At 39.9% G+C, this 26,650-nt stretch overlaps 6 protein-coding genes across 6 annotated transcripts; 1 reads left to right on the top strand and 5 right to left on the bottom strand.

The window, feature by feature from the left end:
- Window positions 1–250: 250 nt before the first annotated feature.
- EAE98_007842 (uncharacterized protein) lies at window positions 251–4,166 on the bottom strand. Its single transcript, XM_038955465.1, has 3 exons — window positions 3,455–4,166; window positions 1,689–3,382; window positions 251–1,636 (listed from the first exon to the last, which is right to left on the bottom strand). The coding sequence occupies exons 1-3, from the start codon at window positions 3,549–3,551 to the stop codon at window positions 704–706; spliced, it is 2,724 nt and encodes a 907-aa protein (XP_038808194.1). The 5' UTR covers window positions 3,552–4,166; the 3' UTR covers window positions 251–703.
- A 3,852-nt stretch (window positions 4,167–8,018) lies between these two features.
- EAE98_007843 (uncharacterized protein) lies at window positions 8,019–9,862 on the bottom strand (the record flags this gene model as incomplete). Its single annotated transcript, XM_038955466.1, has 3 exons — window positions 8,019–9,339; window positions 9,440–9,609; window positions 9,752–9,862. The coding sequence occupies 3 exons, from the start codon at window positions 9,860–9,862 to the stop codon at window positions 8,019–8,021; spliced, it is 1,602 nt and encodes a 533-aa protein (XP_038808195.1).
- Window positions 9,863–10,797: 935 nt separating this feature from the next.
- On the bottom strand, window positions 10,798–13,966 carry EAE98_007844 (uncharacterized protein; the record flags this gene model as incomplete). Its single annotated transcript, XM_038955467.1, has 10 exons — window positions 10,798–11,441; window positions 11,491–11,853; window positions 11,902–11,952; window positions 12,013–12,256; window positions 12,303–12,745; window positions 12,795–12,855; window positions 12,909–13,001; window positions 13,051–13,468; window positions 13,521–13,816; window positions 13,871–13,966. The coding sequence occupies 10 exons, from the start codon at window positions 13,964–13,966 to the stop codon at window positions 10,798–10,800; spliced, it is 2,709 nt and encodes a 902-aa protein (XP_038808196.1).
- A 356-nt stretch (window positions 13,967–14,322) lies between these two features.
- EAE98_007845 (uncharacterized protein) lies at window positions 14,323–15,219 on the bottom strand (the record flags this gene model as incomplete). The annotated part of the gene is made up of 2 exons (XM_038955468.1): window positions 14,323–14,917; window positions 14,969–15,219. 2 exons carry the CDS (start codon window positions 15,217–15,219, stop codon window positions 14,323–14,325), a joined length of 846 nt encoding a protein of 281 aa, XP_038808197.1.
- A 546-nt stretch (window positions 15,220–15,765) lies between these two features.
- Window positions 15,766–17,605, top strand: EAE98_007846 (uncharacterized protein; the record flags this gene model as incomplete). The annotated part of the gene is made up of 3 exons (XM_038955469.1): window positions 15,766–16,195; window positions 16,247–17,427; window positions 17,510–17,605. 3 exons carry the CDS (start codon window positions 15,766–15,768, stop codon window positions 17,603–17,605), a joined length of 1,707 nt encoding a protein of 568 aa, XP_038808198.1.
- A 5,513-nt stretch (window positions 17,606–23,118) lies between these two features.
- On the bottom strand, window positions 23,119–26,509 carry EAE98_007847 (uncharacterized protein). The gene is made up of 2 exons (XM_038955470.1): window positions 25,083–26,509; window positions 23,119–25,032 (listed from the first exon to the last, which is right to left on the bottom strand). The coding sequence occupies exons 1-2, from the start codon at window positions 25,932–25,934 to the stop codon at window positions 23,512–23,514; spliced, it is 2,373 nt and encodes a 790-aa protein (XP_038808199.1). The 5' UTR covers window positions 25,935–26,509; the 3' UTR covers window positions 23,119–23,511.
- Window positions 26,510–26,650: the final 141 nt, after the last annotated feature.

A 26,650-nucleotide genomic window follows, 5' to 3' on the forward strand; every position in this document is an offset into this window, starting at 1 on the left:
CAAATGTTGCACTTGAGAAGTGAACTAATCGATCGGAACATGTCTCGATCGAGACTAGAAGATTATTCGTGTCATCTTCACTCAGCCGCCCCGATATGATAGCCGAGTCGTAAAGTAGAAAAAGACCACTGAAAGTATCTCAGTGTTAATTGAGATCGAAATTGAGAAGTGCGTTGACTCACAATCAAAACATCACTACTTCACCACCGACTCGCACCCACAGTCAAGCGCCTAATAAAAGTCAAGGAAGTGCAAAAATCATCTGTAAATAATATTCAAAGCCAAGCCATCTTCATATCTACACAAGCCCAGGCTAACATGTATCATATGCCATGAAAACTCCCGAAACACCTATGCATGCCGTTACATGTAATATGATTTAACCCAAATCCCGAACCTCCAATTTAAGGGTTCATTTACCCACGCTCCGCTACACTCCATTGAGTTTCCCAACATGCCCAAACACAATAACGACAACGCTACCCGTGCCTACGTATCTATAAACCCGTCAACATACCAACTCCATAATCATCAAAACATATGCCCCAAAAAGCAAATTCGATCTAAGGTATCATGATATCGTAGTAGTATCCCATATTTTCGGAGCCTCCTCCTTTTAAAAAAGAAACAAAGTCCAGTGCTCTAATCCCACAACTATTTTTTTGTACAATTGATTCACATCTCCGTTCCAAAGTTATCTCAATTATTCGGATATTCTCTTATCCACATTATTCTGATGTTTATCGGAGCTGTTCCATTTGGAGAAGATGCCGCCACTAGCTTTTGGACTGACACTTCGTCCTCTTTCTGGTGTTGCTATGCTGTGCCGCCTAACATGGGTCGTACCTTGATTCCGGTGGCTGTTTGGAATAGTCGGGCCTGGGTGAAGAAGACTACTAAGGAAGTTCGATGATGGAGCTGGACGCTCCGTATTGACTCTTTGAACGCCAGTGTTGACAGTTGCGAGATCTGTTCCATTGCTAACAGCTGTTGCATTGGAATTCCGACGGTGAACTCGTTGTGCTGCATCCAGAGCTTCCTTCTCTGCTAAATGCTCGCTTGGCAACAAGATGGCTCGATCGAGCTCGTACGGAAGACCACGATGACGCCCACGAATTTGCATCGCAATAATGACAAGTTTCGAGACAACATTGAATTCGGCAGATAAAGAGGCATCGATTCCCGGATATCCTAGACTCAGACCAACTGTACCGTAGGCACTAACAATCTCAAACAAGACAGAAAACATATTAATAGACGGATCAGTACCTTGGAGGCGGCTGCCTTCAGCGATTGAAATGATGAAAAGGCCCAAGAAAATATACCACAAATCGAAAGACAATTGTCTTCGAAGATGGGCACCGACGTAAGATGGCTCCCCCTCGTCCTCATTTTCCTCTGTTGGCGATCCGTAAATACCCAGTGACTTTTCCTCATAAACGTTCGTACGACGAACGGAAATGGCAATAGGGAGAACAGAAATATACATCATGATTAGATAAGAGACCTGGATGGCAGGATGAAGTTCCGCAAGATTGACAACTCCAAACCCAGCTGTTCTTGTGGAAGCAGCTTGGAACCAACCATCGAGAACACGAATATTGACTGGCAGATCAGTCACAACAGAATTGCCAAGCTAAGATAGGCCATCAGCAAAGTACAATACCACGAGGGATGGGAAAACTTACATCAAGAATAATGAAGAACAGTAAATCGAGCCCGTTCAATATTACAAGAATCCAGAACAGCCACCAAGTCGCCTTACTTGGAAAAAGTAGCGTAAAACATCGACGAGGATGGTCTAGTAAAAATCTCAATTCCTCCCAAACCGCACTGTTTCTGGGCACCCACAATGTGGTGACCCAAATGATGAATCTGAGCATGATCGGAAATCCCGTGTTGCCGATGATAATGAGAAATGACATCAGCAAGAGTGGCCAAATAGCAGTATTGAAAGAGATCATGCTGTCAGGGGTGAGGGTAAATCCCAGATCCGTGAAAGCAGAACTAGCTGTGAATATACTCCACCAAACTCTGCCCTGACCATCTTGCTCGACTATTGAGCCATAGGTACGACTATTAAGAATCCAGGGCAATAGACAAACAACGGCGAATATACTAAACCCTAGGAAATAGCAAGACAAAATTAAAGCCAAAGATTTCAGTGATCTGTATTCGATTCCACCGAGTTCTTCTCTTTGTTGCTCGGTGAGATCGACGAAGGCTGAGTTACGACCGATGGTTGGTGCCCAACTCAAATAAGGAGTGGGATCCTCCTTTTCGCCAGTAAGAGCAGTTTTGATGCTTTGAAATGTTGGAGCTCTTGACTTCAATTTCGACATGACTGCGCCATTTCCATTTCCCTGAGCATCCGTGGCTTCGGGGCCCTCAGTGTTTCTGTTGTTGCGGAATCTCATCACACCCTTCATGGTAGCGCCTGCAGCTTTCACATCGTCCACCGCCCGCTCAACTTTAGGATGTGTTGGAACTTCGATTGTAACGTTACGCTTCCTTGAGGGATAATGATCTTGCCATTGCGACTCTCCATTCAAAGTGCCACGACCATGGCTTTCCGGTCGAGAATACATAGAACCTCTGCGAGATAATGTCCTTACGACTGGATCTTCCTCCTCCTCTTCAACGGTTTGTGGAGCAACACCAGCGTCCGCATCTCTTGGTCCAGGAATTCGAAGAATAGTTCTGTCTTCTGGATTTCTCTGACGTTCTAAAAAGGCAATATGGTCTTCATCCCTTCGACGAACTGGTAATCGCAGCTCTTCGTCGGCCAGCCCATTACTCCTCTTTACTTGATCGGCGAATTTAATTTGCGTGTGGTGTGAAGTAGGACTGGGATCGTTCGCGGTCTCCGTACTTGATATGTTACTACTTCCAGAACCATTGACAGCATCTGCCTTGTTTAACGCCTTTTCTTTCTCGATTGCCGCTTGGATGTCATCAATAGCATCCCGATTGTCGCGCAGAACATTTGCTCTTGTCGTGCCATGCATTACAACAATGTTTCTGCCATTGACACCTTTCTCCGCATCTGCAGTATCCGCACCAGTGGTTCTCGATCTCGAGAATGATTTAGCGATGCTCCTTCGGTTTCTCTTGTTTTGGGCAGCAATGTGCTGGAATCGTTTTTCGAACCAGTATAATCGAAGGAAAACGACAAAGGAATTGATCGTGATCGGGTTCGTGAATATCGGTATTAAATATAGGACAATTTGCTGCCATGTGTTGAGGGTGTTAATGTTGATAGTGTTCAATCCACTTTGGGTTGCACAACCACTTGCGAAGAATAGCGCATCTATGTAAGGCATTCCTCCTCGAATATATAAACAGAGAGAACCGAGTAGTGTCATTCCAATGATCCAGAAATCTTTTCAAGACGTTAAGTTAGTGTCGTTACACAATGCGGAGTTTTCCATTATTTGTGTCTCTGTGAACTTACAATGTACAGTGATGAAATTGAAATGGGGGCTTTTGGAAATAAAAGATGGCTTGAGAGCCGCAATATGTTGCCATAATTCTAGGAGAATAGTGAACATCTTTGCGGTTCTGAAAGAAAAGTTCAACCAAGGAGTGTTGGCAGCGCTCCGCAGAAGATATTAAAATTATCAGCTACTCGAGTTTGATGAATAGTTGGAAATCCCCGTTTGCACGGAATGCATTGTATGAGGGTCGCAAGCCCGAGGAAGTCGCGAAGGAAGTCTGCGATAGACTCCTCGGACGGTTTGTTGTATAATGTTTAATGTGGCGAAGCAAAAGGGGAAAGAAGCTTTCGAAGATTAAAAATGACGAGGTTTGAGATTGGTCTTTGTTAGTCTTATCAACGCTTGGCAGCAAAGCACAATGGTCGTGATGAATCTTTAGCTTTGTCCGTCAACCCAGATCACAACAGCTCAATTGGATAATTGTTGGACCAAATCCCTTGAGAAGTTGGTACAATTCGACAGGTCAATATGGAATATGGAATATGAGGTGCTGTGTGTGTGATAAGATAAGAAACAGAAAGAGCACAAGGAGAAGGAGAAGGAGAAGGGGTAGGAGAAAGCGAAGAGAAAGTGGACGAGGAAGACGAAGAAGACGAGGAGACTAGGATGACGAAGTGGAAATTGATATGACACGAGCAACCGGGGGTGAATAGTCTGTATGTTATATTATGTACAATTGGAAGAGAATTGGAAGAGAATTGGAAGAGAATTGGAAAAGGATTGGAAAAGAAATGGAATAAAAAATAATTAAAGTTTTCCTATGGGCCAGCTAGAAAGATTGTTGGTGTGTGTGGTGTGTGGTAGCTGTACTAACAAAGTCCACATTGTGAACCTTTTCTCTAGCCTCATGATAAGTACGGGACTAGGTACCTACTAGGTAGGCAAAGAAATAAAATTGTTTTCACTTCCCTGTAGAAAACGGTTGATGGGTCGTAGAACGTAAAAAATAAATCATTCTTACATGTTCTGGTCCTTGGAAGATCTTCAACCTTCGAATCAACGATTAGATGATGGCGGCTATTTACCGCGATGCATGGAAATTCTGACACATTCGTTTACTACAGCTATTCTATGGTTGACAGGATAAATGGAGGTGCAAAACTTGGACATCTTTTATTCGCTAATGGCCATGGTAAGATGATGTGATGTCCGATAATTATGGTTTCCTCGATGATTATAACCATATTCTTGATGGAGATTCGCTGTAGATAGCCATTTTACCAGTTAATCCCTTGCTTCTCTCTGACCTCTATCGTAGATAACATTAAAGCTGGTATGCACGCTTGACGTACGTACTCACTACCCTAGCCATTCTGTTCGTTTCCCTCGGGAAGAGCACCACATTCGGAGTAAATTTCCTATTGCGCAGTTGCAGATCGTACACCGGTAGTTCAAACATCAGATAAGAAATCATCGAATCTTGAAGCATGCATCATTTAGCATGTGAGCCTGCATTACCGTGGCCAAGATGTCATACATTATTGTTTGAGGATGTTCCATTTGATTGCTCTGAAGAATTCTACCCCTTTCCTCAATAAATTTGAGAGATGGAAGTATAGAACCAGCCAGCCAGCCTCCACCACTCTTCCGTTGGAAAAACAGGCCGGAATTGGCCACTGGCCAGGCTCTTGAATAATCCCATTATTCCATTTCAATTTAGAGAACTAAATATTGAAATACTTTGATAATTAAAGATTACTCAAGAATTCATTAAATATCATTAATTTTTGTATTTTTATTATCGATTGATTTATGATAGAATTTATTAAGATGATCAATTTTGGCCTCTTTTTTCTCCCAAGTAGTGCCAGCCAGCCAGCTACGTGCCAGCTTACAGGATTCAGCCACATATTAAATCGGGTACCCCACTTTCAGACTACCCCTCTTTTGGGCCACCTTAAAAAAGCTTATTACAAAAAAGGATCTCTCTTATTTATTCTTTAATAACTTCATAATACTTGAATCAATTGATTTAAAATTTTAATATATTATTATTTATATTATGTCTAAGATATATATCAAAATTGATATTAATTTAGCCTTATATATAATAATAAATAAGCATTCAATCTAATAAACTATTTTGGATTATAGAATTCCAAAAGTTATTTTTCAAAACTATATAAATAATTATTTATTTTATAAAAAAAATATACAATATATACAAAAGATAACTTTAATATAAAAAAAACAATTAACAGATTGGATATTAATTTAAAAGTTTTTAAATATTAATTCTATATATTAATAAATTTGGGAAATTAGAGAATACCTTTTTGATATTAAAGAAAATAATTCTATATTTGGGAAATAATAGATTACAAACTTTCTTTGAAAGAATCTAGAGATTAAAATTAAAAAACAAATTAAAATCGATTTAATATATATTAAAAATACAATTATTGATATTATTAGTTAATAATTCTCAAAGTTGGATTTATCTTTAATTTGTTATATTAAATCTTAATATTAATATAATATAAATAAAGTAAATATACAAGAAAACTAGAAACTAAATAGACTAATTCTAGAAAGCTCAGAATATTATTTTATTCAGAAAAAGGAATCTGGTTCTAAAGCTTGGATATTATTTATAGAGTATATCTTAATTATAAAAAGAGTTTTTGATCTTTTTATTATATTAAAAAGAAAATTAGTATAATAATAATGATTTCCAATTGATTTAAAGTTTTATAAAGAATAGCATTTCATTGCTATAGATAATAAATAAACTACAAATAATATTATTCTAAAATAATTTAAAAAGATTTTTATACCTCAAATAGTCTTTCCTTTATTGAATAAATCAAAACTCTTTATATTAAATAAATATAGAAATTATAAAACTATTGAATTTATATATAAATACTTTAAGTATAAAATATATCTTTTATTCCTTTTACTATATATATTATATATTCTATAACCTCTTAATTTATTTGTATTCTTATTTTTTAAAAGAGTATATAAGCATCATCTTAATAAATTAGTTTTTTTATTGAATTCTGAAACAATTAGAAAAACTAATTTCCTTATATGCTATTAAAAAATACAACTGGATAATTTAACAGAATATAATATACTATCTAAATAAAAAGCTTCAGGTTTATGACCTCTAAACTATATTAAGTCTATTATATTCAGATTATTGTTTGAAAATAATAATAAGAAAATTATAAATCAGAATTTATATTCTAATAATAATCCTATATATCAATAAAATAAAGAATCTGTAATTTCAATTTTTAAAATGTTTTAAAAAACTAATAATTTAAAATTATATTTATATATATTTCTTTAAAGTAAAGAAATCAATCTTTATATTTATTACTAGCTTTTTAAAAAGATTATTAAAAGATTTAATATTAAGGATTATGAAATTCTATAATTTAAGTATTGAATAAAGTAATTAGAATATCAATTAAAATAAATTGTTTTTAAAAAAAAGTATAAGATAAAAACTAATCCAAATTCGAAGTTTTCTAAGATTAAAAAGATTAGGGAGGTACAAATTGTAGTGGGAGATTGTGAAATTGATATAGGAAATATTAATGATAATAATAAAAGTGTAGCTTTAAGTATTTATTATAATACTGAGTAATTGTTGAATAAATGATATTTTAAAATTATATAATATGAATTTTTAAGATGGCCCAAAAGAGGGATGGCCCGAAAGTGGGGTACCCGACTTATTAACAAGAATTTGTCTTTCCCCTATTGGTTTCCCTTCCACCATTATAGATTGCTACATATTCACACGACCAGGCCAGTCAAAGCTGCACTTCTGCACGTCAAGGTCCTAGCACAAAGCAACGCGAGTTTGCTGGTAATCTCGATATTGTAACCATGAACCAACCTACACTCCTCGGTACAAACCGCCCAAGAGTTACACCAGGACACCCCATGGCCACCGCCTATGCCAATCTTGAGGTGCACAAACTTGCACCGCAAGGCCTCCAATATTTCTTGGCGCCCTGCTGGTCCCGGGGGAGCAGCAAAACTAAGCCTTCCATACATGACAGATCACATTGGACAATCTGGTTGATATCACATCTCCAACCATGAGAAGGATCAGTAAGGAAAGGCCTCCAACCAAGATACTTTCCCGAGCACGTTTCACTGCACAGTGGAGAAAAAAGCTTCGATTTATCTGCAATGCCCTTGTCAGCCCAAGGCCGGGTCGATCACACTTCTCTCGTTTACCAACAAACGCGGGCGTCAATTTATTCGGGGTCAGCCCAGTGTCTTGGCATTCAATGTGCTTTTCAAACAGGTGGTTTCACATGCATTTAGCGCTTGATAGCGAGTCGTATATGAACATCAATTTATCAAAGAAATTTGTATAGGCGTAAGTAGACATGCCCTTGGTATCTCAAAAAACAGATCGTTCCTCATTAGCACTCCAACCCATATATCTTTTTCGTCTTCTATTATATCCACCGTATCGTCGCAATCTTGTCTATTCAACGTTGGTGTGTTCCTGTTTTCTGATTTTCGCGTTTGGTTTACACCATCATGACCTTAACCTGCAACAATTGTATCCGGACTCTCAACATCTAGTTGCATACCATGACTGGATTCGAGATGTTCCAATCCCCCATCAACAACAACTCTTTCCAATCTTCTCAGCTGAATTTTGTCATCCAATCTTATTACTTCCTTTGCCAAGCCACGAATACCCTCAAAGATAACATTCGATCTCTCCCATTCCAAAAGTCCGGCCTTTCCACTAGCTCTTTGAACGAAGACAACTTCGTGTATGCCCATTCCCCAAGCAGGAGGACTATATCCAACAGAACCTTCATCGTCATCAAATACCGTTATTGCTACCCTTTGTCTTTTGCCGTTCCTCTTTACTCCTTCTAACTGCTCACTTTCTTGTATTGCATTCGCATAATATCGTAACGCGGCCTCAGGTCCAGGTAGCCAACATAATTGACAAAGATCAATAATTTTCTCTTTGCTCAATTGATGCTTCGGATTCTTCTTCTTGAGTGCTGTCGCAACAAAACTCAACAGGCCAACTGGAGAATCGCAAAGCGCATAAGCTATTGCATCTGGCTCTCTCAAACCAATACTCGTAACGGCTCCATATCCCATTCTCCTCTTCTTCCCACTCAACAACGACATTCTCGTCGGAATTCTGTGTTCTTTTTTCCTCATCTGCAAACTCAAGTTCTTCCAATCTCCTTCTTCATACCCCCAAACTCCCGCGTGAAAAAACAATGCCACCTTCCACCTTACCCAATCCCAAACTCCTTCTTTCACAGTCGGAACTCCCCATCTCGGTTCAATCAAATGTACACCTCTACAGCCTTCCAGATCACCAATCCCCCTGCCTAAATGATAATCCACTTCCCCACCCTTCTCTCGCCCAGACCCCATCATTGAAGCAATGTAATTTTCATAACCTAACCTTTTCATCAATTGCCCAAATAATCTAGCTGTCTCCCCCATAACATCTGCTCTAGCTCCAGGTATCTCATCGCTAAATCCCGTGCCTGGTATTGATGGTATCACAATGTCAAAAGCCTGTTTGTGTCCCCGTCTCTGTCCGTTTCCGTGTCCTGGAACATCCTCCCCCAAGATCTCTGGCTCACATAACTCCTTACTCAACCCTTCTACATCCAAACTCAAATTGCTATTTGGAAAACTTGGAACCAACAACAGCGGAACTGCATCCGCGCGAGAACTGCGTATGTGTATGAAATGAATGCGTAGCGATTGACTCGATCCTTCTTGAGCATTGGTGTTAGACTTCGGAATTGCGAATGTAGTGCGATATTGCGGGTATGTGGAATTATAATAATTCTCCCTTGTGCGCCAGGAATAGTTTTCTAGCCTGTGCTCATAATCATATGTTAGCTTTTGCCTTTCCTCAATCTTTATCACAGTCTCCAGTCCTGTAATATATAATGGTCAATAATCTGGAGTGTGCATACCAATAATCAACCAAGCCCTCAATCTCCCTCTTGGTCACCACACCCTCTTCATTCAATTGCTCACTCTCAGCATCCCCTCCACTTTTCCCCTCATCTGCCCCTCGCCTTTCGTGCGGCAATCGCGTCAATTCCAATTTCTTCTTTGTTAGATCAAGATATTTCGAACTAACCTATTATTTTGCCATTAGTCCTCATTACATTAGCTCCCTCCATCCCATGTTCATCACATGCCATTGCTGATCTCCAACTCAAACATGATGCGCCATTCTAGTTCCCATAAAAAGGGGTGAAAATGATTCAAAGCGTACTCACATGAACTCTATATTTCTTTATCACCTCTTCCGCTCCCCCCGTCCCTGTAGCTTCTCTTTCATGCGCATGCTCCGCAACACTAGGAAGTGCCGCGTTCCTTCCAGTCTCCATGATCCTCTACTTAGCCCAATACTTTCCTCGGGCTTACAAGTGATGTATGTACAGTGTGTAGTGTATCTTATTTGCGCGCGCGTGCAGATTATAAACAAAATCACGATTTCCCTCTCTGTTTAGACAGAAAACTGAAGTTCTAAGCGACTCTTCTCCAGCATCAAAATTGAAACGCAGAATAAAAAGTGACCAAATTTCACCTTCGAACTTGAAGCGATAATGTCATCTTTCTTTAATATCCCAAGAATTGAATAATCACACATTATCAGAAAGGACCTCGGGAGCTCAGCTCATAGAAAGCTTGAGCCACAGGTGTGGCGTAAGCTTTCAGCATCCACGTGCAGCCTATCAGATGCATTAGAGTACCGACCTCGGAAATGATCTTCAAGCACAGCCACACTTCTATCCGTTACGCATATTCTAGAATTTGTCGATCGTGAAGATCAAGCAGAAGTGACTGGACAGGAAATACAAGTTCAAATCACGGAAAAATCAAGTAAGAAATGTTCACTAACCGATAGAATGCACAGCCACACTTCTACGATACCCGTGGACTTCAGATGGATCTTCTGGCTTATCTTGAGTGTTGAGGATCATCAAGATCTGCACTAGAAACCCATGTGCACTAGGTCCAACCTGATATTTTGGTCAATTAAAAGATAATTCATAGGATGTATTACATTATATGTGGCGCTTTTTCCACAGAAAGAAAAGAGAAACAGCCTTTTTAGTAGGATCTAGTATGTCTAAAAAAGGACACAAAGGTTTCCTTATTGCTATCAGTGTATCTTATATGTGACTCGCCTAGTCTCTTTTCCTCTTCCTATACGCCAACGCTGAAGAGATTCTCGCATGTGATTTGCCAAATTGCATGCATGTATGCCAACAAACTCTGCCGTATACGATACCTAACATGCTAATCTATTGCCGATCAATCAAATAATCGCACTCCTACCCCCTAACGGTGATTCGTTTCTAGAAGATCCTCCAGTGCCAGTCCTCACAATGCCCCCTCCAACGCCGCCACTGCTACCTGACTGGGTTGAAGTCGTACCACCTTGTGCCACACCCCTCAAATTCATGCTACCAAGCCTACTCACAATATTGCTACCCACAGCGTCAACTGCACCCCTCGGGGAACTAAATGTAGGTCCATGTGCTGCTACTTCTTGAACTCTAAACAGCTTTATTGCTGTGCCATTCCAAACACCTATTGTACCCTTCGCAACCTGCATTTCAGATGTGAATACAAATGCCCATAGCAGGGATTCGTACCAACCAAGCGATAATGGCGTCCACTCAAAAGAATGAATACGAATGGCTGTAGTCTCGATTCCTCTTATCTCGGCCTTTTGAATGGTGCGGAGGATATTATTTGAAGGTGTATCGGAAGGATTATTAGGATTTGAGAGGAGAGAATCGATTTGATCAATGAGAGTTAAGATTGTATGAAGTGGAAGTTCTGGAAGCCATGTCTCTATCCACTGAGGTGTAGGCTCAAATGCACCGCTCGATGAAAATGCTGCGTAGCTACTTAAGCTCGTTGTGCTATTATGCCTAGAGAAGGTGGGCATGCCAGCTGTTACGAGTTAGTAACCTGTTCGGCGACCAGATGCAGAAATACATACCAGGCATTTTCCCCCTGGCCTTTTCTGACATTCCTCGTAGTTGCGTAGGGACTGTGTCATCAATGCTTGAGGATATCGATGAGGCCCTTGAAGGGTGGTCTGTGGGAGGTGATGCTGCTGGAGTGGGACGTTCTTCAACGTCGCTATCTTCATCGTCATCGTCTCCAATAGCAAACGTATCCTCCTCTGGCACATTACTAAGCGCTGATGCCCCTCGTGCATGACTTATAGATGGGCTTCGCATACTATCAGCGGAGCCTCTCCTACTGTCTACGTCCCCTGATTCTGCTAGACGTTCTTTCTTTCGCCTGTTTCTCCTTTCTATCTCTTCTTGGCCACTTTCCAAAGTAAAATGTCGTAAGGCTAATCCAGATTTAGTTGACACTCAAGATATGAGGAGTGAATCTATACCTTCAAATTTCTTCTTATTTCTCAAAATAGCATACACAAAATTAGGGTTGTCTAGATGGATAGTCAGTATCTTATCTTTGCAGAATAAATAATGATACTGGGATAACTCACTAGGATACTGGTGCTCGATGATAGCATTCATACTCTCCAAAAGAGACTGAAGGAGATCATGATTACTGTCGTTCGATAAAAGGAACCCTGGTGATGACATCGACGCAAACAATTGCAGAAGTTTTGAAGACGTGGGAGCGCTGATATTCTCCAGATAAGCAGCGATGTTATTTATCACTGCTAACAAGGCAGGGTATATGGCTGTGAGTTTTCCTTGACTTGTTGTTATTATGTTGTAAATTGACTGTTCTTCGTCAGTGTTGCAGTATCAACTTCCGAAGAAAACCTACTTGTATGAGGAAATCGGCATATGTCCCATTGAATGACTGAAGCCTGATACTGGGCGGCAAAGTATCCTGGGCCTCAAATCTCTTGTTAAGATTCTTGCCAAAGTTTGGTTCTACACTTAAGGTCTGTAAGATGAAAATACACATCCGTACAACTCCTTGTTTGGAGGCATCTAGTCTGTATTCGAGGGAATAGAATATGATTAAAATAACGAAATCGTGTGATCGATCAGTATCAATCAAAAACGACCTGAATCGTTTGTTGCATTGGGTGATTTCCCAGAATAACATGATCATCTCCGAAGCACATTTTGCGTATGATTGATTTCCTGGAATATAGGAGCTCGTGGTATTCATAGGCTGGTTCAAGATTCTTGTCATACCATCTACAATGAATTGAAAATCTTGTGGCCTATGTAAACGACCAAGAAAGTGTCGGAAATAATCTAACAATGTCAATTGAAATCTACAAGCAGAACTATATCAATATCTTACTTTTCTTGGTTTGAGCAGGGCCGGATTCGGGTATCGGATATAGGAGAATGGCAAGCAAAAACTACGAGGTTCGAACATCAGATTCTGAAATCAATGGATAGTATGCTGACTGACCTGCAATGCATATGTGACTAGAATCTGTTTTGGGTCTTTGAAAACTTGTACATTATATGGCACTTGCCATTTTGCTGGGTTGTATTTCAAAGTCTTCATACATGTTAGTATTTGGTTATAAATGAGGATAGTGTGACCTTACCGTGTTCAGTAGAGAGCACAATACAGATAACACAACCTGCTTGTCTGGACAAGTAGCGATATATGTGATGGCTTTCACGCCTTGCACAGGAAGTAAGTTTGCCGACATGTACATACTCTGACTGGTTAAAGTCAAGAGCAATCTTAATATCTCGGTGCGGTTGTTCTCAAATTCTTTACTAGTACCCACTGGTGTATTACATCCTACTCCGCTTTGCCAAATGGCATACGATACTTTGTTCTTACTGTTCTGCGGTTTGGGGAGGGTAAAATCTGCAAAGAACAACAAATCGATCAAAGTGTCGATCAATTCTTCTGCCAAGGGCTTTACCTCTTCAAATTCTTGCGCCGCAGCTTCGAGCTTCTGTAGTTCTTCCTGGGATTCATCAAATATTACGTCTCGGGCGAGGGCTGCCTTGCTACAACATAGTCAGTGACTGAATCAACCAACATCAATCTGCGACTGTGTACCGTGTCCGCTTCCTCCTCACGCCCCAAAAGAATGTCTCCTCCCATGATTGTAGTTTTTCAGCTTCGTATACGTATGGCAGAATGCGTGTGAGGATTCGAATGCAATTCAATGCATCTCTTTCCGGAGCAAACTCTGGATGAGGGAATGAGGGGTGATGGCGGAGAACAAAAAGTCGGCTGGTTATTGCTAATATTAGAGTCTCTAGGTTTTCTAACGCCGTATCGCGAGTTCTTCGAATATCCGCAGGGGAGAAGAGACTGAAAATGTCTTCTGTGGATTCTGGCAACTCCCAAAACTATACAAGGCTCAATTAGTAATAACTTCAGCTGAAGATGTGCGATCAACTCACAGAAGCCCAATATGGGTCATCGGCAGGAATGATCTTGTCCTCTGAAAGTCGGAAGATGCCCTTCTTAAATACTAGTTTCGAGTCGGAAGCTCCCATCCTTAATTGTGTTTTGCATCTGGAGCTGGAATTGTGGCCGTTGTTTGATATGTATGTAATAAATGTTCTAGATTGTTGACGAAGCTTCTTTGTACTGGACGATAAGATAGCCTTCACTGGAGCCAATCTTCACGTGCTAGCGAAGATTTATAGGTATCACAGATACCACGTACTCAACATGAAATTTTCTGAATCACATACTCAATTGAATAGCGTCTTGAGACAACCCAACAATCATCAGGACAATGTTTAATACAAAATTTCAATAATGCAGGTGCATGTCAAAGTAGTGCATGTCAAAGTAATGCGGGCCACAAGGGTATCTAACTATATCCACAATCCATCAAGTCTAAAATCTATGTATACAATCGGGCATTGCCTGAATTTCTCCTTCCCTTCTCGTAAAGCCATTTGTTATTTAACCCAACACTTGACGGTTTCGCAGCACCTAATGGACTTGGTGTACCAGGATCCCCAATAGATCGACCAAGAGGATTTGAGCCATATGAAGACCTCCGGTTACCACTTCCACTCATGAGAGTCTTCTGTAACAAGGGACTTGCACCTGGCGAATAGACTGGCCCCAGTGGATTGATCAAGCTTTCCAGGCCGTCTTGAGTGTGTGGACTTTCGGATCGTTTCCCGGAAGGACTTCCAGAAGCTGGGCTTCCTCTTCGATTCGCAGGCGAGCTGCTCAGGGGTGTTGACGTCCTCCTATATCTCGGTGGAGTGACATACTCCGACCCTGGAGTAGGTGGCCTTGAACTAGGTTTCAACCCAAGAAGTTTTCGTTGAGCAGGTGTCAAAGGTATGTCTTCCATGTTGTCTCGTTTCGTGTAGAATGGGCGAAGTGCAACAACAATATTGAAAACGAGGCAGAATTGTATTGTTCGGAAGCCCCAGGACGCAAAGATTGGAAATAATGCTTCGCCGAAGAAATAACCAGGGAAGCTGAGATCACAGTTAGCACATATTATTGCATTCTGGATCTGGTGTACCTACGTTCTCCAAAGTGTTTGTCCAAAGTACCACAACACAACAAATCCCACACCATTCCATACAAGTCGCCTCATGTTTTGATCTGTAAAAGTGGCCACATTCTGTCGTCTTGCGATCTCATCGAATTTGGGGTGTTTCCAAGTTCCAGTCTGCGGTGTAGATGGCTGTGGTTCTCCAAACCCCGACTTTCTCGCTGACGCTGGCGATGATCGTTGGGTTGCTGGTGTAGTAGGGGTCCGTATCATTGTAGACATCTTTGGGATTATACAAAGCCTTTAAGCTTTGTTGGGAGGTTGGTAAGCTCCTAGGTGTACCCGTTAGCAACCATGTCAAATCCAAACGTATATAGAGGGTTTAGATCATGCTACTCACTTTTGATGCTGATAAAAAGCCAACTTTGCCTGTTTTTTATGGTTAGTATTATTTCAATTGAATTGACGATTAAATCTACGTTCGCATTGTTGTTTGTCGAGAAGGTTATCGAAGGAATAAAACCTTTCCTGGTAGTTCTTCCTGAGTTGTTTTGATCAAGAAATCGTGAATTCTGCTAAAGCTCAAGGCGCGCTTCTACTTTGGTATTAGCGCGACTTTAAACCCCTGTCCATTGATTGGTCCTATTGATTAGTGCCGGATATCATCACCCCGCCCCGTAGAAAGCTGTCGTATCACCAAGCAACCCCAAATACCCGCCCGCGGAGTTTCTCTTGAAACGAGTATTATAAATTGTTAATACTCATACTCATGAAGACACCTTCAACTTATTGTAGCTACAAATACGTTTTTTAGAAACATCTTTCAGGATGGGGTTCGATAATCTCATGCTCTATCTCGATGAGAGCATTACAGGTGTTCTCAGCGATTGGGATCTTTATTCAACCTTAATTGTTACTGTTCTCATCGGCTTCTTTGTGTACACAGTTGTAACATCTCGCGATCCGGATTCACATCCTATGCTCTTAGCCCGTCAATCACAGGCATCTCCAGTCAGACAAGAAGGACAATCTGCCGTCTTCAGAAATCACACTTCCCCCCATGGCATACCTCTCAACTCAGGACTCAACGTCAAAGACCCTGGTGATTCGAAATGGACCCCAGGGCGCAATGGTGACTTGAGAGACATCTGGCGTAAAGCAGTCACTGGGGCTGTCGATAGGGAAGGGAAAGAAACTGGAGATATTGGCAGCCTCATGACAATACATGGTTCCGATAAACTAGTCACTCACAAGCTTGGTTTGTACAGCATTGTGAATTAATACCTTCGCTTTACTAACTTTGATACAGCCGATATTACTCGTCAGATCAACTTGATTGGTCAACATATCAAGCAAAATGGCGGAACTAACGTTGCAATATATTTACCAAACTCTATCGAATACATAGCAACGTTGTTCGCTTGTGCCTTCTACGATCTCAGTGCGATACTTCTGCCATATGACGAATCTCCCGAAAGCTTAATAGAATTGATACAAAAGTCCAAAGCGGATACGGTCATTGCAGCTGTTGGTTCTTTCCCATTTGATGTAGTGACAAAGTCATACCCCGCTTTGCAGCAAATGATATGGGTGGTGGATGATGGCAGCAAGCATATGGACTGGAATGAAATTCCAAAGGGTACTGGCGGAGCTGTGAATGTTTCTACCTGGCAAGAGATTCTTCAAGATCAGGAGGCTCATGCAGGTTCCGAACTTCCCGTCGTTGACAAGAATGATAAGGAGCCTAACAAAGTCGTTGCATTCTGGCCTAATGGAGAACTCGTGGAATACACTCAATCAGTGCTGGTGGCCGGTGTTTCCGGTCAACTCTCCTCCATACCCACTATTCAACGTATCACATCTAAAGATCTTTTTCTCTCAGCGGAACCACTATCAAAGATCTATCCTTTGATCCTAACTCTTTCTGCACTTTACTCAAATTCTTCCGTCGCATTAACATCTGTTGCCATCAAAGACCCCGATCTCGTTCTGGCAACGAAGGGTACATCCCCAACGATTGTGGTTGCTTCTTCCACCACTCTCGCGAAACTCCACGCAGAAACCAAGGATAACTTAACTTCCCCACTCTATCAAGTCATCCACTGGTTTCAAACTCGATCCTTGGTACAGAATGGTGTTATGCCTCTTGCCACCGTCTTTTCCCGCATGTACGATCATCTTCGCCCAATCATTGGCACAACGCCTGGGAAACTTCGCTTAATTTACGTTTCCGAACCTGTTGGTGCACCGTCAACACCTTTGAGCGCTGAAATGCTCTCAGATCTCCGTATTTACACAGGCTCAAGAATTGTGTACGCCCTTACAGCATCAAAGGTGGCAGGCGCTGTCTCTCAAACTGGTATATATGATTACAGAGTAGACGATGGTTCAGAGAAATACTCGCACTTTGGAGCGCCTCCTCCATCCGTCGAGATCTTTTTGAAGGATACCAAGGAGTATCAAACTTCTGACACATTTTCCGTTGGACAGGTATGCTTCCTCCTTTTCAAAAACTCCTTACTATCTTCCTCTCCTCTTTTGCGAGGACACATCAACTAACCTTCAACAACAGATCACGGTAAGAGGCCCTGCCGTCGTAGGAGGAGAAGCAGACTTGGGTATCGCAGGAAAGATGAAACCAGACCACACACTCGCTCTAATTTCATGATACGGTGTTGATGTTTTTGTGCATATTCATGGAATCGTTCATATCATATCTGTCATATCAAATAAATCTAAATCCATAATAAAGCTCGGAGCTATCCGAAATGATCACATTGCAATTTTGCCGTAGTTATAATTCACTTAATCATTACCCCATGCTCAGAATCAGTCGTCTGTTGCACATCTAAAGACTTAGCTTTTGTATTAGCTCTCAGAATGAGCATTTTGTTGCGTACCTGGAAATTTAGCTCTTCCATTAGCTCTGCAGACATGGTAACAGTATTCAATACTGGCGCCAATAATATCCACTCATCGAGATGACATTATTGTATTGTTGCACACCTCAAAACTTAGCTTTTGCATTAGTTGTTAGTCCTGCAGGAATCACAAGCAAAACATCCACAAGCAAGATGTTTTTGTTGCACACCTAGAAAATTAGTTGCAGTTGTTAATTTATTACCAGCCGTTTGTTGCATGTCAGGAATTTTAGTATGATCATATCTAATCTATAATCCTGACTAGAGGTCACTTGACGCTGGCAGGGACAAAAATCCGAGGCCCCTAAATATACTCGCTAGTAAGCCCATGAAGCAAGGCTAAAAGAGTGAAGGCTGAGGCTAAGGCTGAAGCTAAGGCTGAAGCTAACGGGGGCTAATTGGATGCGAAACAAAACAAAACACTGGGATGTGTGGTCAGGACGGCTGGAGTGGGGACATGGGGCCGGGCAAAACGTTAAGGCTTAACGATGATGCCGCTGCCAGCTGGGATGTTTACGGTCATGCAGACGATAAAGGGGAATAGGAAGGGGAATGAATCAATAACGTGCCGAGGTAAGGAGCACATACATGTACGATAGGAGGAAAATAAAGTTATATCAAATGACTATGTTAGAGTTGTACGTACATATCGTATGCATCTAATCAGGTGTATTATTAGGGATCGTTAGCCTTGATGATGATAGTTCTAACACACATCATTGTTTGTTGATAGCTCAATGTGCAAAAATGATACTGTTACTGATAAGTTGTGACTTTGTTTGTTATACGTAGGTGGATCAAATAGTCAATGACTTAAGTCCTCGAGCCATGGTGAATTAATTATAAATTAAAATGAGATTTTCATGCTTTGAAAATATTTGCAGCTTAGTTGTCGACTAGAAAAATTAGTTACCTTCATTGCGCGTCGTTGCCATGTACCAATCCTGCCTATTGTTACCGCCTAGCTACCGTCTCTTACCGCCTAACCCCTAACCTCGCACGCCTAGCAAGCATCATTGACCCTAATGGTAAGCGAGATCCAGCACTAGACTAGGTCATCATGCCTTGAATTCGTCTAACTCGAATGCCTGAAGTGCCTGAACTTAGAGGCCTGAACTAATGTACCTAATGTCCCTAAAGTGATATTGGTGAGGCCGAGGGACGTGTTGGTGGTTTTAGGGCTTATAGTTCTTATGCTATTATAAGCTACTAATGCGATCCCGGATGAGCAAAAGTATGATTAACTGAGCAAATTTCAGAATCATTATTAGCTAAAATAATCATGTTACACAACACCATAGCCTCCAATACCAAAGCCATAACGGCAAAACTCAACGGAAATGATTAAGTCAAGACCACACCAACGCCAACACCAGCAACAATACCAACCAACATCAACCCAAAAGTAAACCACTCGAATCAAATTCGCATCTCAACACGAGCGATCATCCTCAGGATTCAAAATCCACGCCCCCGAATCCAACACCAAATAAACAAAGCGATGCCGCCGCAAGCGATTTAGCACCAATTGGTAGATAACCAACCACCAACCAAGCAACTAACCAACAATATCCCACTTCTCATCACATTCCTCCTGCAACGCCTCCCATAACTCTCCATCTCGATCATTTCTCAAAAGCACCAATCTCAAAGTATCTCCAGCCTTCCCAACTAAAATCATAAATATACAACAATTGTCTGTAGGTTACTCACCATCCATCTGCGCGTGGGGACATGATCAAAAGAACCATGAACATGCATCCGCATCCAAAGTATATCGAGGCTAAAAAAGCAGACGAGCAACAAACATTCATGACCCTTTCACCTTCCCACAAAGAGATCTCTAGTCCCGCGAACTAAAAACTAGATGTGCAACAAAGACTTTTCAAACCCTCGTTTCCCTATAAGAAAAATACCTATCTCATAGTGTAATAGTACACACAAGCTAAATATCAAATACCCAAACCCTCACCCCTCCCTTCCTTCCCTTCACACCACGACGAAACCCTCTCTAGTCCCTCGAACTAAAAATCCAGATACGCAACAAAGAATCTCTGAACCTCTAGTTCTTCTATCTAATCTAAATTACTATATTCATATCGTAATAGTACATACAAGCTAAAAGTCAGATACGCAACAAAGCGGTAGTACACAGGTATCTAGGTAATGAAGCGAGGAAAAGGATGATTAGTCTCTTGAGCTAAATTGTAGATGTGCAACAGTTTGAATTTTTGGGTTGGTGTCAATGATGAGAATGGGAATGGGAATGGAGGGATTGAGAATACTAGACAGGGGATTATATAGGTAGGGGTTTGATGGGTTGGATTTGTAGCTGGATTTAGATAGGAGGGAGGAGTTTAGGTTGTTTGATGGATTGTTGAGTGGGAGTGTGTGTTGGATTTTTCTTTACAGAAGACTGTGTTTTCTTGAACTATTGATCATATTCGCTTTTGCGGAATGAGAATAATGATTAGTAGGTATGGAAAATTAATTAGATTTGAAAAATTGGATATCATGGTTTAAGTCAGTCAATCAATCAATCGAAAATAACCCTCACAACAATACAATCAACAAACAAACAAACAAACACTTGTTATTCCATCAAAAAGACCTACTACATATACCTATGGTGGTACACCGAGGGGGGGGGGGGTTTATGTTTTTTTCCTATCTACTTCATTCAATTAGATACAGATACAGGCGTATTATATAGTCTTAATATAGCTATATAGATCGAATCGATTATGAATTTACTACTACTACTATATATCTATATTATATAATTATAAGCTATAATATATATATATATATATAATAGTCGGCTCTTTTAAGCGGTCTTCTAGTTCCTAGTCGGGGAAAGCGGTTGTCCTTAAAAATTTTAGTAGGGATTTTATTTAATTCTTAAAAAAAGAATAATAGATTTGATATTATTAAATTACTATAATCTTATTAAATTCAATAATATAATTTACTACATTTAGCTTTAACTTTATTTATTATAATAAATGTAATAAATAAATAATAGAAATCAATATTTTATTAATAATTATATAATTTATAAAGGTTGTAATTGATATAATTCAATTATTATGGTATTTTCGAAGTTTTTTAGGGACAATCGTTTTCCGGGGATAATCGCTTTCCCCGACTAGGAACTAGGAGGCTGCTTGAAAGAGCCGACTATTACCTCTTAACCTCTCTTACTTCCTCCTATACTTCTCCTTATATGATATAGAATAGTAGATAAGTTAATTTATAATTCTTATTATAGTTATTTCTAATAACTAATAACCTTAATATAAATACTTAAAATTAATTTATACTGCTAAGATTCTTAAATAAAATAAAATTATAACTCGTAGAGCTTAATCTATTTTATAACTCGATATATTTAATATAATTATAACTAATCAATTAATTAATCAACTAGCTTATTAACTAGCTTATTAACTACTTAATATCTTTATTAAACTATACTAGATAATAAAAATGAATTTAATAAATAAAAAGAGGCTAAATATTCAAATACGTAATAAAATTCTTAATTTCTGATATAATAATCGATTATATATTATAGATATAATAGATATCTATCTATAAACTCTAACTATCTAGATGATTTTATTTATTAATATTTTAACCTCTTTATTATATTAGATTATATTATACTCTATTATGTAAAATCGTATTATATTTTATTATATAAACTATATTATATTATATTAATTAAATTTATAAATTGACTGAAAATACAATCTCAAAAATTAATTCTAAAATTGAATCTCAAAAACTATTATAGAATATATAGTATAATATTTAATAAAGAAAATTCTAGATAAAATATCTACTATTCTTAATAATACTAATACTAATACTAATACTATTACGATTACAATTTATAATATTATCGTTACCCTCGCGATTATATAAAATCTATTTACTGAGATAATCTTATAAATATTAATAATCTATTAATATTAACATCAATATTTATAAAACATCTAATAGGGTTTATATTTATTCATTCCTTTATCTACAATAAAAGGACTTTAGTAATTCATCAACTTTTTAGTAATTTATAACTTTTGATGATAATTCTTATAATTTTTATTCTTTTAATAATATAAATAGATATTTATAATTAAATTAAATTAATAATTATTTTATATAGTTTAGAATATCTTTATCTTTTATAAATAAAAAGTTAAAAAAATTGATTCGATTCACTAGGAGAGTTTATATTAATAAAAAAAAGGTTAACGAATTGCTAAAAAATTAATAAATTACTAAGACTCTTTACTAATACAATAAAAGATAAAAAGAATCGTAACCCCGATTATCTTATTTCTAATATTCACTACTCTCTTTCTTATAACTCTACTCCGAGTCTCTAAATAATATAAATAAACCAAAAATTCAAGATTAAAATAAGATAAATAAATAAATATAAATTCATGTCTTCTTATCTTTCCTTCCTTCTTTCCTTTCCTTACTTTATAATATCTCATAATTATAATCAAGAAAAGAAAAGAAAAGAAAAGAAAAGAAAAGAATACTAAAAAGATAGTTAGTTATTGATAACTATTGATTAGATAGATATTTTTCCTATTTCTTTTTCTCCTTTCTAAGAAGGAACCTCTCTCCCCTCTCTCCCCTCTCTCCCCTCTCTCCCGCTCTTCCCCTCTCTCCCCTCTCTCCCCTCTCTCCCCTCTCTCCTCCCTCAAACCCCTTCCCCTCCTCATCCCTTATCCATCCTCCACCTCTTCACTTAATTCTTCACCCCCTCCCCATCCCAATCCCATCCCTCTCCCATCCCTCTCCCTTCCCTCCTCCCTTTCCTCCTCCCTTCCCTCCTCCCTTTCCTTCTCCCTTCCCTCCTCCCTTCCCTCCTCCCTTCCCTCCTCCCTTCCCTCCTCCCTTTCCTCCTCCCTTCCCTCCTCCCTTTCCTCCTCCCTTCCCTCCTCCCTTCCCTCCTCCCCCATCTCAAAACCCAAAACCCAAGAAACAAAACAAAAGAAAAGAAAAGACTAAAACAAGAAAGAGAAAAGAAGAGAAAAGAAAAGAAGAGCAAAACTACAAAGAGAGTAAAGTACCTACATATACATACCTGTATACACACCCACACCCACACCCACGCCCACGCCCACAATATCCTCACATCCCCTCTCCCCGAAGAATTATCCATACAAAAATCTCCACATACACATACACATATACACACATTACAACACACTCAGAGAGAGAGAGAGAGAGAGAATACAAATACAACAAACACAATCACAAAATCACAACACAACACAACACTTCACACCAAGCCCCAAACATTCAAACCCAAAACAAACGTATCAAATTGGTATAACTACCTACCTACAACGAGTAAATATCCAGAGCCGAAAAAAGTTGCAAGAAGTGCTACCTAGGTATCTCCCCCATCTCACTGGTATGGTATCTAATCATTCATAAACACCCGCAAAAAGTGTCAAACATATCCCCCAAACCAATTTCTCAATTCGGCCAGGAATTCCATCCAGTTTTGATTGCCATATCCCTCGATACCTGCCTCAAAGGTCCAGAAATCCATCGCAGACAAAAGAAATTCAATCCCTCGACCATCTCTGCATTCTACATTCTCCATGCTCCAGTCTCCAATATCTTATTCATACCCCACCCTTCCCCTATCTCTTCCACTACCCGTCAATGAACCCTCGACCAATCCACCCTTAATAAATGGTTCCCTAGTCCCCAAATGTCCCCTATCCCTTCCATTCGTACTTGTTCTCGGTCTTTGAGTTGTCGTTTCTCTCCTAAACACTGTATTTGCCTTTGGAATATCATTCAACCCACTCTCCGGCGTATTCGCCGCCTCGACCAATAATAACCCTGAAGGAGCCGCTACACCATGACCCTTGCCCTTTTTATTCCACTGCGGTGCCTCTTCAAATTGAGGCGTGAAATCCAATAATGGTTTTGTTTTTTTACTACTGGGACTACGTTGAAGACCTGTGTTAGCTACTTCTAAACGTCTGGCTTTCGTAGGCATCGACATTGCTCGAGATTGAGCGCTGCCATTTATGAGAGTTGGACCATCTGTGAAAGATCCATTTTTGAGACTATTTTCTCGATCCTGTAGTGCTTTTTGACGGACCGAATATGTTCTTCCCAATAATCCACCCGATGCGAATTGATCTTCTTGAGGTGGTGCTCGGTATGCTACCGGCGGTCTCTCTTGTACGAGGCGAGGAAGAGGTGCTATTGTAGATGTATTTCGTAGATGAAAAGGAATTTGCATCGGCCTTTCATCCTCGGTTGAATCATCTGCTTCTGATTTATCGAAACGGTCCATGTCAAGTAATGGCTTAAATGATCCGATCATGTATGGATCTTCATCCACCGAAACATTTACCCTATGTGTGTGAACACCTTTAACTCCCGTTCCTGGCCCTGACGCAATTTTTGTTTTCATCGTCTTGACAGTTTTGGTAGCTTTCTTCTGACCTTCACCCTTTTTGTTTACCAAATACCAACTTCTCCATCTCTGAACAGCTGAGTACCACGCATTTGCCGCAATGTGATCATCAGTACAAAAGAAGTGTACAAAATTTTCTGCACTCAAAAACATGGCAGTTTTCTGTTGACTCTTGATAGCATAACAATTCTTCCTTGGTGGTTTGAGTGTTTTCCTAATTTGTTGTGCGGTTGGGGTATAGATATCGAAATCAGATAAATGACAAATATTCATTGAATCTTTGTCGTTGATACCCACCCCCGACTTTTTCGAGACAAATACTTGACCCGAAGAAAGAAGTGTAATATAACGTTTGTTCCATTTGCCGGGTTTCTGAGAATGATAAAGCTGCACCGTCACATCTTGAGGCGCATCTGTGGGTACCGATGATGCGTCAAGGTCTTCTTCATGATCATAAGAATCGCAACCTTCCACAATTAAAGAATTTTGTGTATCTCTATCCCAAGAATTCATAATATCTCTAATATGTTCATAACGACGAATTTTGCGCTCTAGACCAAGAGTTGTGTATGATTCCAACAATACAGCAGTGTGTGGATCGATATGGGTCGACATGATATTCGCAGCAGAATTTATAATATCCATGGGAGTAGTGTCTCCGTCGACTGGTAGGTTGATTGATGACTGTTTACAGCGAATCAAAACTCTCTAAAATAAAATTGTCAGTTCTGTTTTTACATTAGACATAGTAGACTTACTCTCTCCGGCGCATTTGAAGCTGAAATTGGAGCATCGGTTTGCGGTACTATTCCTCCTCCACCCTGTTGTATACCCACAGGATTGATGACAGGGGCATCATTTCTAGGAGGACCATCACCTATCGTACGCTGTATTGATGCAATATTATCCAGGACCGAAGGTAGGGGCGGTTTGGTGGTTGTAGTAGCACGTCTTTTACTGCTGAAAAATGCGAACTTCTGAGGGGGGCTCTTGACCGAGTCATTTGCAGCGGCATCCAACGTTGCTTCCAATCGCTCCAAATCCTTGCGCTTCTGTTCTGCCAAGATCCTCTCCGTCTCCTCATCACTCAATTGAACCGGGAGAGAAACCGGTGGAGGGGAATGCGATGGCGAGAGGAGGATTTGTTGATTTATGCCATTGTCACTATTGTAATTTGGTTCATAACTCTGCTGTCGCTCATCGTAATTTTGGGATTCCCCCGTCGCTCCCAAGTGGGTTTGCGATCGCTTGGGAATGGGGCGTCTCGTTTGCGCATAGTTTGATGGAAGGCCAATGGCCGAATCAACTGGATCTGTTGTTCGCCTTGTCATTGGAATTCTCGCGGCGGGATTTGGAGATGTCGATTGGACATGTGAGACTGGTAACGAGGGTACTGGGGGCGAATGATCGTTTTGGGGGGCCACCTTTGGACGTCGATATCTGGACATACTTTTTGTCCTCGACAAGGAAGTATTTTGATTTTGTTGAACATCTTGTGTTGGAGGTGCGGGATCGGGTTTTGCTGGCAAGGCTCTTACTGATCTGTATCTCGAATATTTTTGTTGTGTGGGTTGTGCAGGTTGAGGGGATTGAATCTTTTCTTCCGACATGATGAATGGAATGATGTGAAACGAAACAAATGGGATAATCAGTGAGGAAAAAGGAGTAAAATGCAAAAGTTGCGAATCATAAGTAATAAAGGGTCGTTCTATGATGTATTGAAGATTTAGTAATTACTCTTATGGGCATTATTTTCCCCGTTGAATTGATAGAAAGAGTAAAGAAGAATTAAGTGAGGGAAGAGGGAGGAGAGAAGAGAAGAGTAGAGTAGAGGGGAGGAGGAGGGGAGAAATTGATAATGTAGAATGGGTAGTAAGTCAGGAGGTTAGGTTAGGTAGGTATGTTTGAGTGAGTGAGTGAGTAAGAAGTACCCAGGTATTATTATTATGATGTAAGAAGAATTGAATTGTATGGGTGAGAGGGTGAGAGGGTGAGTGAGTGAGCGAATGAATGAGTGAATGAATTGATTGATTGAATGATTGAATGATTGATTGAATGATTGATTGAATGATTGATTGATTGATTGAATGAATCGAATTTACCCCCAGATTTGAAATGTATGACCGCCCACTTAATAAATCATGTACCTGCAGATGGGAAAAGCAGTGCTAAACCGGGCTGTGGGTGAGGATGAGGTGATAAGTGGATGGTGGATGGATGGATGGTGGGTTGGAGGGTTGGTGAGTGGGTGGGTGGGTGAAATGGGTCGTGGCTTGAATGATGAATGATGAATGATGAATGAGCGTAATTTTAATAAATTTGGTAA

The sequence above is a fragment of the Botrytis deweyae genome, assembly GCF_014898535.1.
Source record: "Botrytis deweyae strain B1 chromosome Unknown BDEW_019, whole genome shotgun sequence".
Classification (NCBI taxonomy): Eukaryota; Fungi; Ascomycota; class Leotiomycetes; order Helotiales; family Sclerotiniaceae; genus Botrytis; species Botrytis deweyae.